Source organism: Bombina bombina, chromosome 11 (assembly GCF_027579735.1).
Source record: "Bombina bombina isolate aBomBom1 chromosome 11, aBomBom1.pri, whole genome shotgun sequence".
Lineage (NCBI taxonomy): Eukaryota > Metazoa > Chordata > Amphibia > Anura > Bombinatoridae > Bombina > Bombina bombina.
The window spans coordinates 161,124,649-161,144,752 of record NC_069509.1 but is presented as its reverse complement, the minus strand read 5'-3'; the positions used below and the strand labels follow the sequence as shown (position 1 = coordinate 161,144,752).

General features: G+C 38.0%; 1 protein-coding gene across 2 annotated transcripts in view; it reads right to left on the bottom strand.

Annotated features, from left to right (window-relative positions):
• LOC128642017 (myosin-11) overlaps nt 1-20,104 on the bottom strand; it is a 122,826-nt gene that overhangs the window by 1,259 nt on the left and 101,463 nt on the right. The window contains exons 34-41 of one of the 2 annotated variants that reach the window (XM_053694653.1): nt 19,878-20,039; nt 19,601-19,729; nt 19,406-19,494; nt 18,779-18,902; nt 18,488-18,696; nt 16,838-16,946; nt 7,847-8,019; nt 3,806-3,838 (exon numbers count right to left, since the gene is read on the bottom strand). In XM_053694653.1, the coding sequence (XP_053550628.1) occupies nt 3,814-3,838; nt 7,847-8,019; nt 16,838-16,946; nt 18,488-18,696; nt 18,779-18,902; nt 19,406-19,494; nt 19,601-19,729; nt 19,878-20,039 (1,020 nt within the window). In that variant the 3' untranslated portion in view covers nt 3,806-3,813. The remainder of the gene's footprint in view (nt 1-3,805; nt 3,839-7,846; nt 8,020-16,837; nt 16,947-18,487; nt 18,697-18,778; nt 18,903-19,405; nt 19,495-19,600; nt 19,730-19,877; nt 20,040-20,104) is intronic. The other variant, XM_053694652.1, reaches the window with a different exon arrangement.

Here is a 20,104-nt window from a genome sequence, read left to right as displayed (position 1 = left end):
CTGTGAATGTTTTTATACAGAACATTCGCTTCACACCAACAACCAAACTTTTTTTTTAAAAGTGTAAATATTCTGCGTGTATTAACTCATGGTCCATAGCTGTCCTGGAACCCAAGAACTGTTTGTGCGCCCCCCTAATTTTTCCTGTTTTATAAGCATCTCTAGTAAACAGAAAGAAGATCACTGCCTACAGTCTGACTTTAATGGCTGTTGAGAACTCTGGTTGTGAGCAATCTGTTAAAGTCAAGTCAAAATTAAACTTTCATGATTCAGATAGGTCATGCAATTTTAAACAACTTTCCAGTTTGCTTTTGTCATCACATTTGCTTTGTTCTCTTGGTATTCTTTGTTGAAAGCTAAACCTAGTTAGGCTCACATGCTAATTTTTAAGGCCGCCTCTTATCTCAGTGCATTTTGACAGTGTTTCACAGCTAGAGAGCACTAGTTCATGTGTGCCATATAGATGACATTGTGTGGTGGAGTTACTTATGAGTCAGCACTGATTGGCTAAAATGCAAGTCTGTCAAAAGAAATAAATTAAAGGGATACTGAACCCAAATTTTTTCTTTCGTGATTCAGATAGAGCATGACATTTTAAGCAACTTTCTAATTTACTCCTATTATCAAATTTTCTTCATTCTCTTGGTATCTTTATTTGAAATGCAAGAATGTAAGTGTATATGCCGGCTCATTTTTGGTGAATATCCTGGGTTGTTTTTACTGATTGGTGGATAAATTCATCCACCAATAAAAAAGTGCTGTCCAGAGTTCTGAACCAAAAAAAAAGCTTAGATGCCTTCTTTTTCAAATAAAGGTAACAAAAGAACAAAGAAAAATTGATAATAGGAGTAAATTAGAAAGTTGCTTAAAATTGCCTTCTCTATCTGAATCACAAAAAAAATTGGGTTCAGTGTCCCTTAAAGGGGGCAGTCTACAGAGGCTTAGATACAAGGTAATCACAGAGGTAAAACGCGTATTAATATAACAGTGTTGGTTATGCAAAACTGGAGAATGGGTAATAAAGGGATTATCTATCTTTTTAAACAATAAAAAATATTGAGTAGACTGTCCCTTTATCATGGGTGGGGGGGAATGTCAGATCATTCTCTAATGACTACCTAACCAATAAGCTTTAGGCCTGATTTTCTAAAGCTCTCTGTTTGGCAAGGTTATCTGAGCAGGCTTGTCAATACTTCAAGGTCTCTCAAATAATTTTAGAAAGGCAAAATGTAGCTTGAGAGCTATTTATCCCTCTCAGCAGTGTTATGGCTATGAAGGAGAGAACCCTACATTACAAAAGAATGCTCAAAACAACAACAACAAAAATACGTTTTTCTGTGATTTCTCTCCATGCCAGATTTTTTTTTTTTTGCTTTCTGGGCCCTTTGACTGCAGCCTAAATTGATTATATTTAATATATTTATATGTTCCAACAATAGTAATTCTGTTATCTGCCCCTGTAAAGTACACAAGTATGTGAGTATTTTTGAGGACACAAAAAGTAGAAATAATGAAAATTATCTAATGCGCTAGAATACTTGGAACAGAAGTATCTTTTTGACCCCTGCAAAATGGTTGAAGACATAATCAAAGTCAGCTCTTGGGGGTCCATTTATGAAGCATCGGATACTGCTTTCGACCCACTCCGCTTCAGGTCCGCCTAAAGCGGAAGTTAAGAAGCAGCGGTCCTAAGACCGCTACTCCTTAACTCGTCAGTCACCTCTGAGGTGGCGGCAGCAATCAGCCCGATCGAATACGATCAAGTTTATTGATACCCCCAGCTAGCGGGAATCTGCAGGAGGCGGTATTGCACCAGCAGTTCACAAGAACTGCTGGTGTAATGATAAATCGCTGTCGGCATTTATTGATGTGCGGCGGACATGATTCGATACAGTGTATCCGTATCATGTCCGTCCGCACCTTAATAAATAGACCCCTTGATCTTCAGTGTATTGCTGATCCTCAGAGATTAGTTCACTGGCCTTGTTCAGTTCTGGACCAGTAATATATTTCTGTCTTAATCTATGTGTTTAACCATTTCACTAAGATTTATTCTTGCAGAGCTCTGGTTAACATCCAAATCCATTACACAACACCAAAACAATTTTACAGTTACAGTGGTCCATGAAATTTCTGACAAAACATCCTTTAAATATTTGTTGCTTGTGCAGGAATTATAGGAACAAATTAGACATTACACAACAATCCTAGAATATGGAAAAGAACATATATGTGGATTAGTGTGGAAGTAATTTTTTTCTGAGTGTGATAGTAATTTGTATCCATTCCTTTCAGTATATACAGGATGCTAATATTTGTTACTTTATCTGCATGCACTTTGTTTAATGGAGGACTTGTAGTTATAGGATGACCATGCAAGGATTATTCCGATGCAGTTAATGAAGTGCAAAATTAGGAGATCAACTAAGTTTGCACCGCCTCTTAGAGAGTAAAAAGATCATATAAACAATCAAGAATTGCTATCTGGATTGACTGAAACAAAATGTTCCTCGTGCTTGAATCCTTATTCTTGTCTTTTTTCTTCCGAATCAGCAAATGGCACATTCCTGTGAGATATTGTCATAAATGTAGCAGTCTATTTAAATAACATCTGTTATCATATTCATAGGCTCCTGCCTATTCAAAGCCAATTAAAACTAACTTCTAAACCAACTTTAGTGGCCATCTGAATTTGTAGTTAACAACTGTATGTAGTTGCCTTTTCCTGGATTTATTTTTACCAACTTACTAGCCATCTGACTTTGTTTTTAATTATTGTATTCATTTGCCTCTTCCTTTCCAGTTCACCCTAAAACCAATACCCATATTTGATCACAGTTAACACAAATGTGATTATGGACCATTTGACTATAAATTGCACATTTGACTATGAATTGCAAACTCAAGTCAGTCTCAAGTTAGTGCTATGTGGATAGACCACTGGTCCTGTTATAGCAAATCAGCATTTTCTGTCAAAACCAACTTGAACCAACATTTGCAATGTGAAATTGGTGATTTTACTATCAAGTTGCCTCAAGTGAAGAACTAGCTCTTTCTTCAAGTCAGCTATTTGACTTTAAAGAAGTCATAATTCAGTTGATTTAAAGTTGGACCTTTGTAAAAAGCCTGTATAAGTTGTCTTCTATTGGTAAATTTCCACAGCAGAAGATGTTCAATGGTTGTTTTTCAAAATAATAATTTAAAGAACCCATCCGCATCATTGTCCATGTTTTGTAGATCATTCTAGCCACAAGAAGTAAAATACAGTGTCGGAACATCACAAACTAGTAACTTAAAAATACAGATTAATATCCAATTGCTTGGGGATTTAAATTTGAAAAGAAACCTCACTACTTTCTAGTACGGTTAAGTATGGTTTTAAGTGCAAATTTACATGCATAGAGAATAACACATTCCGTAGTAATGGAACGAGATTTGTTGTGTATAATATTGAGTTAGTTTGTGCTGCGTCCATGTTTCTGAAAAGGTGAGTTTCGTTAGTTTTCTTTGTTATACTTGGTTCTTTATAGATTAGCTTTATATTGATATAAAGATGTCCAAGCCTTCAGATTTTGCAGAAAGGTTGTGAGGTGTTTAAAGAAGCATTATATGTTTCTGCTTAATTATTGCTTTTAATAAAAGAAAATTTGAAACTTTTATTTTAAGCCAATTTGTTCTATTTTTGTACGTCAGGCCTGTGAAACGTGGATATGAAATGTAAAACTTGAAACATATAATTCTGCTTTATTAAGAGAGACTGGATATCTTGGAAGACGTTCAGCTGCAAATTTGAAGGCATTGGTACCTGCTTAGTCATTGCGTAGTATCATGTGTCCCTCTGCAATAAAAAGAGTCTTCAGCTGTTTTGCTCAAAGCATGAGACTGTTAAATATCACTTACATATTGACAAAAAAGATGACGTCAGATAAATACAGTTTGGTAATTTTTTTAGGGAGAACATAATCTGTACTGTTTATATTTTATAGTTGTTACAACTACAACCCCAATTCCAAAAAAGTTGGGACAGTATGAAAAATTCAAAACAAATAACAAAAAGAGTAATTTGAAAAATTCAATTCACCCTGTACTATATTGTACTGTACATTATTAACGCATTATTTGATGTTTTACTTTGTGAATTTAATTTATTTTTGAAATTATACACTCCTTTCAAATCTGATGACTGAAACACACTCCAAAAAAGCTGGGACGGGGCAATTTAGGACTAATAGCAATGTGACAAGTTGAAATAAGATGGTGATGGGAAACAGGTGAGGCAATCGTGTAATCATAGTATATAAGGAGCCTCCAAAAAAAGGCCTAGTCCTTCAAGAGCAAGGATGGGTCGACCCTCGCCAATCTGCCAACAGATGCGTCAACGAATAATCCAACATTCCCCAAAGAAAAATCAGTAGGATTTGGGGCATTTCACCTTCTACAGTGCACAATATAATTAAAAGATTTAAGGAATCCGGTCAAATCTTGGTGCATAAAGGGAAAAACTTTCATGAGTCTGTAATGGATGTTCTGACATGGGCTCGCGAATACTTTGGTAAACCTTTGTAAGTCAACACCATTAACCGCTGAATCTACAAATGCAAATTAAGGTTTTACTATGCAAAGCAGAAGCCATACATTAACACTGTCCAGAAGCGCCACCGACTTCTCTGGGCTTGGTCTCATCTGAGATGGACAGTAGCATAGTGGAATTGTGTTTTGTGGTCCAACAAGTTAACATTTCAAATAGTTTTTGGAAAAAAGAGCCATCGTGTTTTCCGGGCCAAAGAAGAAAAGGACCATCTAAGCTGTTATCAGCGTCAGGTCCAAAAGCCAGCATCTGTCATGATATGGGGGGAAGGGGTGTCAGTGCCCATGGCATGAGTAACTTGCACATCTGTTAGGGCCCCATTAATGCAGAAATATATCTATACATTTTGGAGCACCATATGCTGCCATCCAGATGTCGTCTTTTCCAGGGACGTCCCTGCATTTTCCAGCAGGACAATGCCAAACTACATTCTGCCCGGATTACAAGCTAATGGTTGCGTAAGCAGAAAGTGTGGGTGCTAGCATGGACTGCCTTCAATTGAGAATGTGTGGCGCATTATGAAGAGCAAAATAAGGCAATGAAGGCCCCGTACAGTTGCGCAGCTGAAGACATGCATAATAGATGAATGGGGGGAAATTCCGCTTGCTAAACTTAACCAACTAGTGTTTTCAGTGCCCAAACGCTTAACACGTGTTATTAAAAGAAAAGGTGATGTTACACAGCGGTAAACAGTCGACTGTCCCAACTTTTTTAGAGTGTGTTGCAGTCATCAGATTTGAAATGAGTGTATATCTTCAAAAATACATTCAATTCACAAAGTAAAATATCAAATAATGTGTTAATAATGTGTTTTCAATATAGTACAGGGTGAAATTAATTTTCAAATTACTCTTTTTGTTTGTGTTTTTGCATTTTCTATACTGTCCCAACTTTTTCGGAATTGTGGTTTTATATTTGAGTTGTTTTTTTACTGATTTATTTTCTAACCTAAATGTATCATTTTCAATTATTTATACATTATTTTTACAGAACACACAACTTTATTTTTTTTAATTAAAATGTTAAAATATATTTGTTGAAAGAGGTGGTTTACAAAACAAACTAAAATAAGACAATTCGATGTTATCAAATGGGCTTTAAATTCAGTTTATTTTTTGACTAAACGTCCCCTTAAAAGTATTTGTAGTATTTTGATAGCCTGAAAAAATAAAATATAAACTTACTTAGTGCTTGTGTGCTACCTCAATAGTGGAAGGGGACATTATATATATTATTTTTTTAGGTTATCTATTCTAAAACATATTTTTTAAGGGGCAGCTGTTCAAAAAATAAACCAATTTATTTTTTTTATGTCCATTTAAACATTTCTCACCTGTCCAGATCCCATTTTCCACTGCTCCAGCAAACATGTCAACATTTGATTTTATTATTAAACCAAAAAAACTGATTATAATAAGACAACAAAAATATAACTACAATTAGAACCAATTAAAATACAACAATGCAAAGGTAAATATTTATCCTGAACGTTCCAACTAAAAAATGTTGTCTTGAATAAAACAAACATGTAAACAAGGACATTTTTGTATGGTTTGATATCAATCCCACTCTGTGACTTTTACCATACAAGGGAAGATGCAATAATTCAGATAAGCATTTGGCAGCACTAATTGGCTCACAAAATCCTCTGATAGTGTCCTAACTTAGCACTGAATTGGCAGTAATGCAGGACGGTAAATAAACATTCTTTAAAATGCAGTGTTGTGTTCATAGTTTAAAAATGTTACTTATAAAGTTTCTCACATTTACTATCTATTCTCTTTAATTCTGGGCAGTTATTCAAGATGACAAAACGTACGTATGTCTTATAATTACAGAATTATAATTAGAGGTCATCAACCTGTTTTTTTCTAGAGTTGTTTATCTACAGAATGTTTTTATCACTCTATTGTAAATAATATTTGCTTATAAGGTAAAAAAAATGATAATAATAAAAAAAACTTTCCAATTTACTTCTATTATCAAAATTATGCTTTTTTTCCCCCTTGGTATACGTTGTTGAAAGTTAAAGAGACACTCAAGTCAAAATTAAACTTTTATATTAAACATTGTTGCAAACACTGTTGTCATATAGTACCCAACACAAATGCACACTCTAGTTCTTATGTAAACGTTTTAAGGGACACTCAGGTCAAAACTTTCCAATTTACTTCCATGAACAAAATGTGCACAGTCTTTTTATATTTATACTTTTTGAGTCACCAGCTCCTACTGAGCATGTGCAAGAATTCACAGAATATACGTATATGCATTTGTGATTGGCTGATTGCTGTCACATGATAACTTTATAATTTGTCAGAAAAATCTACTACTCATTTGAAGTTCAGACTAAGGGGCCGAATTATCAAGCTCTGAATGGAGCTCGATGACCCTGTTTCCGGGTTTAGGTTCGCCAGAAACAGCAGTTATGAAGCAGCGATCTTAAGACTGCTGCTACATAACTGGTCCGCCTGCTCTGAGGCTGCTGACATCAATCCACCCGATCCTATATAATCGGGCTGATTGACACCCCCTGCTAGTGGCCGATTGGCTGCAAATCTGCAGGGGGCGACATTGTACAAGTAGTTCACAATAACTGCTTGTGCAATGATAAATGGCGACAGCGTATGCTGTCGGCATTCATCGATGTCTGTCGGACATGATCCGCTGAACGGATCATGTCGGACAGACCGATGATAAATCAGCCCCTAAGTGCTATTGCGTTGTCATTTTATTGTGCATTTCTTGTTTATGCAAATCTACTGGTCCTTTAAAGGCTATTTCCACTCCCCCTGAATTATGCGACAGCCATCAGCCAATCACAAATGCACATACATATATTCTGTGAATTCTTACACATGCTCAGTAGGAGCTGGGGCCTCAAAAAGTGTAAATAATATAAAGCTGTGGATATTTTGTTAATGGAAGTAAATTGGAAAATTGTTAAAAATTGCTGCTCTCTCTGAATCATGAACGTTTAATTTTGATCTGAGTGTCCCTTAAAACCCTTTACATGAGAACATACTGAGGTAGGCTCAAGAGCGTGCATTTGTCTGGGGTACTATATGACAAATGTTTAACATTGATGCAAACACTCTTGCTATGCATTTCTCAACAAAGGGCACAAGAAAATTTAATAAAAAGTAAATTGGAATGGAAGTTTTATAAAATTGCATCTATCTTAATTTATCTATCTGTATATTTTTCTCTGGGTTGAAGGAACTTTTAGTTTTAAAAAAGTATGTAAGTCGATCCTACCTGAGTTTACTTTTCAGCGCACTGAGTTCTCTGGTTAATGCGTCGTTGCTCTCAGTTGCTTCATCCAGCTCTCTCTGTAATTTTCTACGAGAGGCGTTAATTCGTTGAGATTCTTCCTCAGCCTCCTCCAGCTGCCTTTTGAGTTGTTTCTGTCTTGTATTTCCCTTCTCAGCCTAATGGGATATAAAGTGAAAGATGATTTTGGTTAAATGCATTGGGTTATTCTTGAAAAGTAGACGAAAGACAACATGACGGCAGTCAGCACGGATCTTGACTGACGCGTTTTAGCTGGTGATGTCTTATTTGTAGACATAACTAATCCATCCACATCTTGACTGACGCGTTTTAGCTGGTAATGTCTTATTTGTAGATATAACTAATCCATCCACATCATGGATTTGAGTACATATCATTACAATGTCATTGCTTCATGTTGCTGCTTTACAATCATATCAACAAACTTTAACCTCTTCACGTCCGCTTGCCGTATAAATAACAGCATATTAATGGACAAACAGCGTCTACAGATATGGTCTCAAACAATGGTGTGTATTTCTAACCCAGGGAATTTTTTTTATAATTTCCAATATTTAAAAAAAAAAAAGGGTTATGTAAATTTACAGAAAGAAAAAGCCAAATTTATAATGAGATCCATTTTACTATGGAAATTCCCTGACCAATATAATTTAACAATGAATCCAGATAATCCCAATAGCTCGGCAATAAATATATTACAAATACTGTATATTTATATGGAGATCATGCAAGGAGACGCATTTTCAATAGTACAGGGAGAGAGAGAGAGAAATAAATTCTTGAAAAGCCATAAGCCAGTACAATGCAGAACCGTGTACATCAAACACAGGCACTACTGAATAATCTTAATTATGTAACAATATATTGAATGTTCTGTTTCTATACAGGTATACCCCACTCACACAGCGGGTTAGGGAACAAAGCCCCGCTGTAAAGTGAAAACCGCTTTTTTCTTACCAGTGTAATTAAAACTTGAAACATGTTTAAACAAAACATATATTAGGGGTGCAATAGCTTTAAGTTTAGTTTAACACTAGCACGGCATAGTATTCAATTAGTATTCAACTAGTCCTAAAAGCCAATTTTCTTAAGTACCGCGGTCCCACCCCTTGCTCTCTCTCTCTCTCTCTCTCTCTCTCCCCCCTCTCTTTTGCGCTCTCCCCCTCTTTTTGCTCTCTCTCTCTCCCCCCTCTCTTTCTCTGTCCCCCCTCTCTTTTGCGCTCTTTCTCTCTCCCCTTCTCTTTTGCTCTCTTTCTCTCCCCCCTCTCTTTTGCTCTCTCTCCCCTCTTTTTTGCTCTCTCTCCCTTCTTTTTTGCTCTCTCTCCCTTCTTTTGCTCTCTCTCTCTCCCCTCTTTTGCTCTCTCTCTCCCCCTCTTTTGCTCTCTCTCTCCCCCTCTTGTGCTCTCTCTCTCCCTCTCTTTTGCTCTCTTCCCCCTCTCTTTTGCTCTCTTCCCCCTCTCTTTTGCTCTCTCTCCCCCTCTCTTTTGCTCACTCTCCCCTCTCTTTTGCTCACTCTCTCCCCTCCTATGCTTGCTCTCTCTCCCCCCCTCTTTTGCTCTCTCTCTCTCCCCTCTCTTTTGCTCTCTCTCTTCCCACTTTTGCTCACTCTCTCCCCTCTTATGCTCTCTCTTCCCCCTCTTTTGCTCTCTCACCCACCTCTCTTTTGCTCTCTCTCTCTCCTCTCTCTTTTGCTCTCTTTCCCACCTCTCTTTTGCTCTCTCTCTCTCCTATCTCTTTTGCTCTCTCTATCCCACTCTCCTTTGCTCTCTCTTTCCCCCTCTCTTTTGCTCTCTCTCCCCTCTGTTTTGCTCTCCCTACTCTCTTTTGCTCTCTCTCTCCTCTCTTTTGCTCTCTATCCCCTCTCTTTTGCTCTCTCTCCCCCTCTTTTTTGCTCTCTCTCTCTTCCTCTTTTTTGCTCTCTCTCCCCCTCTCTTTTGCTCTCTCTCTTTCCCTCTTCTCTTTTGCTCTCTCTTTCCCCCCTCTTTTGCTCTCTCCCTCCTCTCTTTTGCTCTCTCCCCCTCCCTTTTGCGCTCTCTCTCTCTCTTTTCTTTCATGTAATTAACAAGAGTCCATGAGCTAGTGACGTATGGGATATACATTCCTACCAGGAGGGGCAAAGTTTCCCAAACCTTAAAATGCCTATAAATACACCCCTCACCACACCCACAAATCAGTTTTTACAAACTTTGCCTCCAAGGGAGGTGGTGAAGTAAGTTTGTGCTAGATTCTACGTTGATATGCGCTCCGCAGCAAGTTGGAGCCCGGTTTTCCTCTCAGCGTGCAGTGAATGTCAGAGGGATGTGAAGAGAGTATTGCCTATTGAATGCAGTGATCTCCTTCTACGGGGTCTATTTCATAAGGTTCTCTGTTATCGGTCGTAGAGATTCATCTCTTACCTCCCTTTTCAGATCGACGATATACTCTTATATTTACCATTACCTCTACTGATTCTCGTTTCAGTACTGGTTTGGCTTTCTACAAACATGTAGATGAGTGTCCTGGGGTAAGTAAGTCTTATTTTCTGTGACACTCTAAGCTATGGTTGGGCACTTTATTTATAAAGTTCTAAATATATGTATTCAAACATTTATTTGCCTTGACTCAGAATGTTCAACTTTCCTTATTTTCAGACAGTCAGTTTCATATTTGGGATTATGCATTGAATTATCATATTTTTCTTACCTCAAAAATTTGACTTTTTTCCCTGTGGGCTGTTAGGCTCGCGGGGGCTGAAAATGCTTCATTTTATTGCGTCATTCTTGGCGCGGACTTTTTTGGCGCAAAAATTCTTTTCCGTTTCCGGCGTCATACGTGTCGCCAGAAGTTGCGTCATTTTTTGACGTTATTTTGCGCCAAAAATGTCGGCGTTCCGGATGTGGCGTCATTTTTGGCGCCAAAAGCATTTAGGCGCCAAATAATGTGGGCGTCTTATTTGGCGCTAAAAAATATGGGCGTCGCTTTTGTCTCCACATTATTTCAGTCTCATTTTTCATTTGCTTCTGGTTGCTAGAAGCTTGATATTTGGCATTTTTTCCCATTCCTGAAACTGTCTTATAAGGAATTTGATCTATTTTGCTTTATATGTTTTTTCTCTTACATATTGCAAGATGTCTCATGTTGCATCTGAGCCAGAAGATACTACAGGAAAATCACTGCCTGCTGGATCTACCAAAGCTAAGTGTATCTGCTGTAAACTTTTGGTAGCTATTCCTCCAGCTGTTGTTTGTAATAATTGTCATGACAAACTTGTTAAAGCAGATAATATTTCCTTTAGTAATGTACCATTGCCTGTTGCAGTTCCCTCAACATCTAAGGTGCAGAATGTTCCTGATAACATAAGAGATTTTGTTTCTGAATCCATAAAGAAGGCTTTGTCTGTTATTTCTCCTTCTAGTAAACGTAAAAAGTCTTTTAAATCTTCTCTCTCTACAGATGAATTTTTAAATGAACACCATCATTCTGATTCTTTGGACTCTTCTGGTTCAGAGGATTCTATCTCAGAGATTGATGCTGATAAATCTTCATATTTATTTAAGATGGAATTTATTCGCTCTTTACTTAAAGAAGTACTAATTGCTTTAGAAATAGAGGATTCTAGTCCTCTTGATACTATTTCTATACGTTTAGATAAGGTTTTTAAAGCTCCTGCGGTTATTCCAGAAGTTTTTCCTGTTCCTAATGCTATTTCTGCAGTAATTTCCAAAGAATGGGATAAAATTGGGTAATTCATTTACTCCTTCTAAACGTTTTAAGCAATTATATCCTGTTCCGCCTGACAGGTTAGAATTTTGGGACAAAATCCCTAAAGTTGATGGGGCTATTTCTACCCTTGCTAAACGTACTACCATTCCTACGTCAGATGGTACCTCGTTTAAGGATCCTTTAGATAGAAAAATTGAATCTTTTCTAAGGAAAGCTTATCTGTGTTCAGGTAATCTTCTTAGACCTGCTATATCATTGGCTGATGTTGCTGCAGCTTCAACTTTTTGGTTGGAAACTCTAGCGCAACAAGTAACAAATCGTGATTCTCATGATATTATTATTCTTCTCCAGCATGCTAATAATTTTATCTGTGATGCCATTTTTGATATTATTAGAGTTGATGTTAGGTTTATGTCTCTGGCTATCTTAGCCAGAAGAGCTTTATGGCTTAAGACTTGGAATGCTGATATGGCTTCTAAATCAACTCTACTTTCCATTTCTTTCCAGGGAAACAAATTATTTGGTTCTCAGTTGGATTCTATTATTTCAACTGTTACTGGTGGGAAAGGAACTTTTTTACCACAGGATAAAAAATCTAAAGGTAAAAACAGGGCTAACAATCGTTTTCGTTCCTTTCGTTTCAACAAAGAACAAAAGCCTGATCCTTCGTCCTCAGGAGCAGTTTCAGTTTGGAAACCATCTCCAGTCTGGAATAAATCCAAGCCTGCTAGAAAGGCAAAGCCTGCTTCTAAGTTCACATGAAGGTACGGCCCTCATTCCAGTTCAGCTGGTAGGGGGCAGGTTACGTTTTTTCAAAGAAATTTGGATCAATTCTGTTCACAATCTTTGGATTCAGAACATTGTTTCAGAAGGGTACAGAATTGGTTTCAAGATGAGACCTCCTGCAAAGAGATTTTTTCTTTCCCGTGTCCCAGTAAATCCAGTGAAAGCTCAAGCATTTCTGAATTGTGTTTCAGATCTAGAGTTGGCTGGAGTAATTATGCCAGTTCCAGTTCCGGAACAGGGGATGGGGTTTTATTCAAATCTCTTCATTGTACCAAAGAAGGAGAATTCCTTCAGACCAGTTCTGGATCTAAAATTATTGAATCGTTATGTAAGGATACCAACGTTCAAGATGGTAACTGTAAGGACTATATTGCCTTTTGTTCAGCAAGGGAATTATATGTCCACAATAGATTTACAGGATGCATATCTGCATATTCCGATTCATCCAGATCATTATCAGTTCCTGAGATTCTCTTTTCTAGACAAGCATTACCAATTTGTGGCTCTACCGTTTGGCCTTGCTACAGCTCCAAGAATTTTCACAAAGATTCTAGGTGCCCTTCTGTCTGTAATCAGAGAACAGGGTATTGTGGTATTTCCTTATTTGGACGATATCTTGGTACTTGCTCAGTCTTTACATTTAGCAGAGTCTCATACGAATCGACTTGTGTTGTTTCTTCAAGATCATGGTTGGAGGATCAATTTACCAAAAAGTTCTTTGATTCCTCAAACAAGGGTAACCTTTCTGGGTTTCCAGATAGATTCAGTGTCCATGACTCTGTCTTTAACAGACAAGAGACGTCTAAAATTGATTACAGCTTGTCGAAACCTTCAGTCTCAATCATTCCCTTCGGTAGCCTTATGCATGGAAATTCTAGGTCTTATGACTGCTGCATCGGACGCGATCCCCTTTGCTCGTTTTCACATGCGACCTCTTCAGCTCTGTATGCTGAACCAATGGTGCAGGGATTACACGAAGATATATCAATTAATATCTTTAAAACCGATTGTTCGATACTCTCTAACGTGGTGGACAGATCACCATCGTTTAATTCAGGGGGCTTCTTTTGTTCTTCCGACCTGGACTGTAATTTCAACAGATGCAAGTCTCACAGGTTGGGGAGCTGTGTGGGGATCTCTGACGGCACAAGGAGTTTGGGAATCTCAGGAGGTGAGATTACCGATCAATATTTTGGAACTCCGTGCAATTTTCAGAGCTCTTCAGTTTTGGCCTCTTCTGAAGAGAGAATCGTTCATTTGTTTTCAGACAGACAATGTCACAACTGTGGCATACATCAATCATCAAGGAGGGACTCACAGTCCTCTGGCTATGAAAGAAGTATCTCGAATTTTGGTTTGGGCGGAATCCAGCTCCTGTCTAATCTCTGCGGTTCATATCCCAGGTGTAGACAATTGGGAAGCGGATTATCTCAGTCGCCAAACGTTGCATCCGGGCGAATGGTCTCTTCACCCAGAGGTATTTCTTCAGATTGTTCAAATGTGGGGGCTCCCAGAGATAGATCTGATGGCCTCTCATCTAAACAAGAAACTTCCCAGGTATCTGTCCAGATCCCGGGATCCTCAGGCGGAGGCAGTGGATGCATTATCACTTCCTTGGAAGTATCATCCTGCCTATATCTTTCCGCCTCTAGTTCTTCTTCCAAGAGTAATCTCCAAGATTCTGAGGGAATGCTCGTTTGTTCTGCTAATAGCTCCGGCATGGCCTCACAGGTTTTGGTATGCGGATCTTGTCCGGATGGCATCTTGCCAACCATGGACTCTTCCGTTAAGACCAGACCTTCTGTCGCAAGGTCCTTTTTTCCATCCGGATCTGAAATCCTTAAATTTAAAGGTATGGAGATTGAACGCTTGATTCTTGGTCAAAGAGGTTTCTCTGACTCCGTGATTAATACTATGTTACAGGCTCGTAAATCTGTATCTCGAGAGATATATTATAGAGTCTGGAAGACTTATATTTCTTGGTGTCTTTCTCATCATTTTTCTTGGCATTCTTTTAGAATACCGAGAATTTTACAGTTTCTTCAGGATGGTTTAGATAAGGGTTTGTCCGCAAGTTCTTTGAAAGGACAAATCACCGCTCTTTCTGTTCTTTTTCACAGAAAGATTGCTATTCTTCCTGATATTCATTGTTTTGTACAAGCTTTGGTTCGTATAAAACCTGTCATTAAGTCAATTTCTCCTCCTTGGAGTTTGAATTTGGTTCTGGGAGCTCTTCAAGCTCCTCCGTTTGAACCTATGCATTCATTGGACATTAAATTACTTTCTTGGAAAGTTTTGTTCCTTTTGGCCATCTCTTCTGCTAGAAGAGTTTCTGAATTATCTGCTCTTTCTTGTGAGTCTCCTTTTCTGATTTTTCATCAGGATAAGGCGGTGTTGCGAACTTCTTTTGAATTTTTACCTAAAGTTGTGAATTCCAACAACATTAGTAGAGAAATTGTGGTTCCTTCATTATGTCCTAATCCTAAGAATTCTAAGGAGAAATCGTTGCATTCTTTGGATGTTGTTAGAGCTTTGAAATATTATGTTGAAGCTACGAAATCTTTCCGTAAGACTTCTAGTCTATTTGTTATCTTTTCCGGTTCTAGGAAAGGCCAGAAAGCTTCTGCCATTTCTTTGGCATCTTGGTTGAAATCTTTAATTCATCTTGCCTATGTTGAGTCGGGTAAAATTCCGCCTAAGAGAATTACAGCTCATTCTACTAGGTCAGTATCTACTTCCTGGGCGTTTAGGAATGAAGCTTCGGTTGACCAGATCTGCAAAGCAGCAACTTGGTCCTCTGCATATTTTTACTAAATTCTACCATTTTGATGTATTTTCTTCTTCTGAAGCAGTTTTTGGTAGAAAAGTTCTTCAGGCAGCGGTTTCAGTTTGAATCTTCTGCTTATGTTTTTGTTAAACTTTATTTTGGGTGTGGATTATTTTCAGCAGGAATTGGCTGTCTTTATTTTATCCCTCCCTCTCTAGTGACTCTTGTGTGGAAAGATCCACATCTTGGGTAGTCATTATCCCATACGTCACTAGCTCATGGACTCTTGTTAATTACATGAAAGAAAACATAATTTATGTAAGAACTTACCTGATAAATTCATTTCTTTCATATTAACAAGAGTCCATGAGGCCCACCCTTTTTTGGGGTGGTTATGATTTTTTTGTATAAAGCACAATTATTCCAATTCCTTATTTTATATGCTTCGCACTTTTTTTCTTATCACCCCACTTCTTGGCTATTCGTTAAACTGATTTGTGGGTGTGGTGAGGGGTGTATTTATAGGCATTTTAAGGTTTGGGAAACTTTGCCCCTCCTGGTAGGAATGTATATCCCATACGTCACTAGCTCATGGACTCTTGTTAATATGAAAGAAATGAATTTATCAGGTAAGTTCTTACATAAATTATGTTTTTCTCCCCTCTCTTTTGCTCTCCTCTCTTTTGCTCTCTATCCCCCTCTCTTTTGCTCTCTCTCTCTCTCCCCCTCTTTTTTGCTCTCTCCCCCTCTCTTTTGCTCTCTCTCTTTTCCCTCCTCTCTTTTGCTCTCTCTTTCCCCCCTCTTTTTTGCTCTCTCTCTCCCCCTCTCTTTTGCGCTCTCTCTCTCTTTCCCCCCTCTCTTTTGCTCTCTCTCTCTTTTGCTCTCTCTTTCCCCCCTCTCTTTTGTTATCTCTCTTCCCCTCTTCTCTTTTGCTCTCTCTCACCCCTCCTCTCTTCTGCCTTCTCCCCTCTGTTTTGCTCTCTCCCCTCTGTTGCTTTCTCCCCCACTCGCCATGCCTGCCGGCCACGCCTCCATCATGACACACTCGCTCGGCCATGGCCCCATCACGACACGCCCGGTCACGCCCCCTCCACGGCAGCTTCCGAAAAACACTTTCTCTGCTGCTCAAAGCCAGGTATGTTTGTCCTTGCGCAATCTCTACTGCGCATGACTGCATCTGACAAACATACCTGGCCTTTTATTATATAGGATAAATGCTGTACCTGTAAAATAGTGACAATTACTGTAGTGAAATTTGGCAGACTACAACACTGAGGCACAGATTGCACTGTAATGCTGTAAACAGAGTGAACTGAGCATAACAAAATGGTGCTAGTCACTTTTCTCGCAATGTCACGATGAGTACAGCACTGTTTCAAAATCCTTGGAGGTTGAACTTCAGCTCCATATTAGCGCTGTATTATTGAAAGTGAATCGCTGTAAAGTGAGGTATACCTGTATATCCAGTATAGGACCAGAGAACTTGCTTTATTTTAATTTGTTTACTATACATTTATAAATAAATCATTACTAGGTGTACAATTTCACCTTTATACTTTTCAAAATAATATCAAATGAATTGTGGTTTTTGGCCCTACAGAAACACAGTAGGTGAACGCTCATCTATGACAAAATGAATGCGCTTCTCTATATTTGGAATCCTCGATGTGTGCCATTACTAATGTTCTCCAAGGATTTACCTGCTCTTTGTACTGCTCTGCTTGTTTTCTTTCGTCTTCTACTTGTATAAGGGCTTCTTTTAGTTTTTTGTCCTTCTGGCGCAATGTCTTCTGTGATGACTGCTTGTCCCTGCAACAAGACGCACCGGTCACAATAAAGTATCAGGTGTTATAATTTGCTTTTGAAAAACTTGGTACACTAACTTCATCCCGTATCCCTGGGCTTTGTGATAGTCATGCTCTTTTCATTTGTGCGTTTGTATAAACAAGCATATTTATCTGTGAAATATATCATTATGTCCCTGCCTGTAAATATCAACAGCACTTTACATAGTTTTAGAAAAGGAAGGGTGCTTGGACAATTATGAAGATTGGGAATACAAATTAATAGAGAGGAAATTGAATAAGTTATTCTTTTTTTAAGAACGAATGTTTAAGTTAAATAAAGTTACTCAACAACTGATCCACAACCTGGCAGTTCTATGAAGGCGCTGGAGGTGCTAGGTACCCCAATTCATCACCATAGCATGTTTAAACTTCCAAGGCAGAGTATTTTCCTTTTTTTTTTTAATGAAATCATTTTTATTGAAGTCCTTAAATATTGCACAATTATAAAGTACATACAAAAATAATAACATCATACAAATGAAAAGGGAAAAGCAGAGTCTAAATTTACATTCTAACCTTGTCACGATGTCTGCATCAATGTTATTATTGCATATATAAATTGATATGGTAATGATTACTCCGAGTTAAATCCAAAAGAGTAATAACTATATGTTAGATATGTTTCTATACATTTGCAAGTTTCCTATTATTAACAAGACCTTATACCTGTTCAACAATTGTACCTCTTCTAATGTGACTCCTCACTTCTTCATAATACATACTATATGGTTCCCAATATACAATTAATTGATTTTGTTTATTCAGTAGAGTTGCTGTTAAACTCTAGGGATTCTGATTTCCAATATCTGGCAATACTCAATCTAGTGACCGTACATATCATTGCTGTTAATTTATTTTGGTGTGTGAGAATGTTATCTAACGGGAAGTTTAGTAGAGCTTGCTCAGGTTTAGGAACTATTTCTTTAGAGAATAAGTGACTTAACAGACTTGAGGTCTGAACCCATATTTCTCTTGTCTTAGGACAGTCCCACCACATATGAAGGTACGTTCCCCGCTCTCCACAGCCTCTGTAACAAAGGGGATTATCTGTATTATCTACTTTATGAAATCTTGTAAGGTAAAAATACCACATAAAAGGTAAATAAATTACTTTGAAGGTGGTATTGTTTGGATTTGCCTCCGTTCCCATCACTTCCTGTAGCCTTGATTTCAATTGTAAATAGTGAAACCAGAGGTGTTTGTCTGTGGGGTCTAAACTGTCTTAAAGCAAAGGTCAGCTATCCTATATAACCCTTTATTTGCCCATTTTAGTCTGACTGATTCTTCAATCGGGGAACCTAGAGGAACTAGTGGTGTTAAGGTGGATTTAGGGCTAAGTATATGGAATTTACATGTCAATAAGTCCCATAATCGTATGGTGTGTTCTATAGCAATAAATAAGTTTATCCACGGTGGCCTATACTTTTTAGATGCGTAAAACAAAGATTTTCTTCCAGTGACTAGTATTTCGGTGAATCTGAATTACATCTGAATATTTTATACCTGGCTTCCTGTTCCACTGTTTCTTCCAATTGTGCAATCTTGGCTTCCAGAGCAGCAATTGTTGACTTGAACTTTGACTTGACAGCACCTTCCATCTCTTGCAGTTTGCCCTTGAGCTCCTTGTTCTGTCTCTCCAGCTGCTGCCGAGCGCTCTCATTCTTCTGAGCCGCACTACGCTCAGTCGCTAGTTCGTTGTTCACTTGCTCTGCCTAGAAAGGGAGGATAATATAATCTATGGAAACCAACCTCTCTAACCTTAAGCACACCCTTATGCTAACTTGTGACTTGTACCTGTTGTACAGCTTTCCTCATTCTGTCGCTCATTGCTTCTATATTGCTCTGTTCCTCTTCTAGTTCTTCCTCCAACTGAGAAATTCTGGCTTCCAAGCGACGCTTATCATCTTGCAGAGCAGATCTGAACGTATTAGAATGGTGTGTTTATTTGTGTCATCCTTTTATTGTATTTTTATTGATAGGTATAAAATATTAATTTGTGCCATTACTCAATTCAAGGTATTACATTTTAATTCATTTCTGCCAACCACTACAACCATTTATTAAAGGGATACTGAACCCAATGTTTTTCTTTCGTGATTCAGATAGAGCAGGCAACTTTAAGCAACTTTCTAATTTGCACATTATCAATTTTTATTCATTCTCTTGGTATCCTTATTTGAAAGCAGGAATGTAAGCTTACGAGCCGGCCCATCTCTGGTTTAGCATCTGGGTACAGCTTGCTGATTGGTGTCTAAATGTATAAAGTGGTTTTATAGTTTAGCTATATTTTTCTATAAATTAAAAAGTCTAACTTTGGTTTATGTTTAGTGCTGAACGTAACAATAAACTATGCAAAGTTTATGCAGTCATTTTGTTGGATAGGACACATTGTATGTTGGGTAAATCAGAATCAATCCTTACTTTCCAGTTGAACTTCCTGCAAGTTCTTCTGCCAGTTCTTCCTTTTCTAACTCTGCCTGTTTTCGTGCCCTCTCAGCAGCAGCCAGATCCTTTAAGGAAACAAAGAGTTGGTCACTTAATGTAGAGGTTCTTCTTGCCTTTCCCAGCTAGGTTATGGAGCAGCAATCACTAACTCTTTGCTACTACAAGCTTTACCTCTTGTAATTGGATAAGTTCTGCTTCCATATTCTTTGCTTTCTTCTCATTTTCTCTTGCTGTAGTAAATATTTCTTCCCTGGCAGCACGGGCTTCATCGAGATCTCTCTGGAAGTCCTTCATCTGAGCCTGAAATGTAGAGAAATGTATATGTTTATAATATTTTATACAATTATATTTAGATATACGGTATAGCCTACACTGGTCATCACTTTGGAAAATGATGATAATACACCTACAATTTTTCCAAATGTAAATCATCTGCAACCAAAATTACCTGTAACTTCCTGAGTTGCTTGATGGCTTCATCCCGACCTTTGTTGGCAAAGTCAACTTGTCCCTCAAGGTCTTTAAGGTCAACTTCTAACTTCTTCTTAGCAGCAGCTGCCACGGTTCTCTGTTTACGTTCATCTTCCAGTTCTGTTTCTAATTCATGAACCTTAAAAAGACAAATATTTTATTGCAATTTTTTTTTTTTACCAATTTAAATAGTTGAAATCTCCA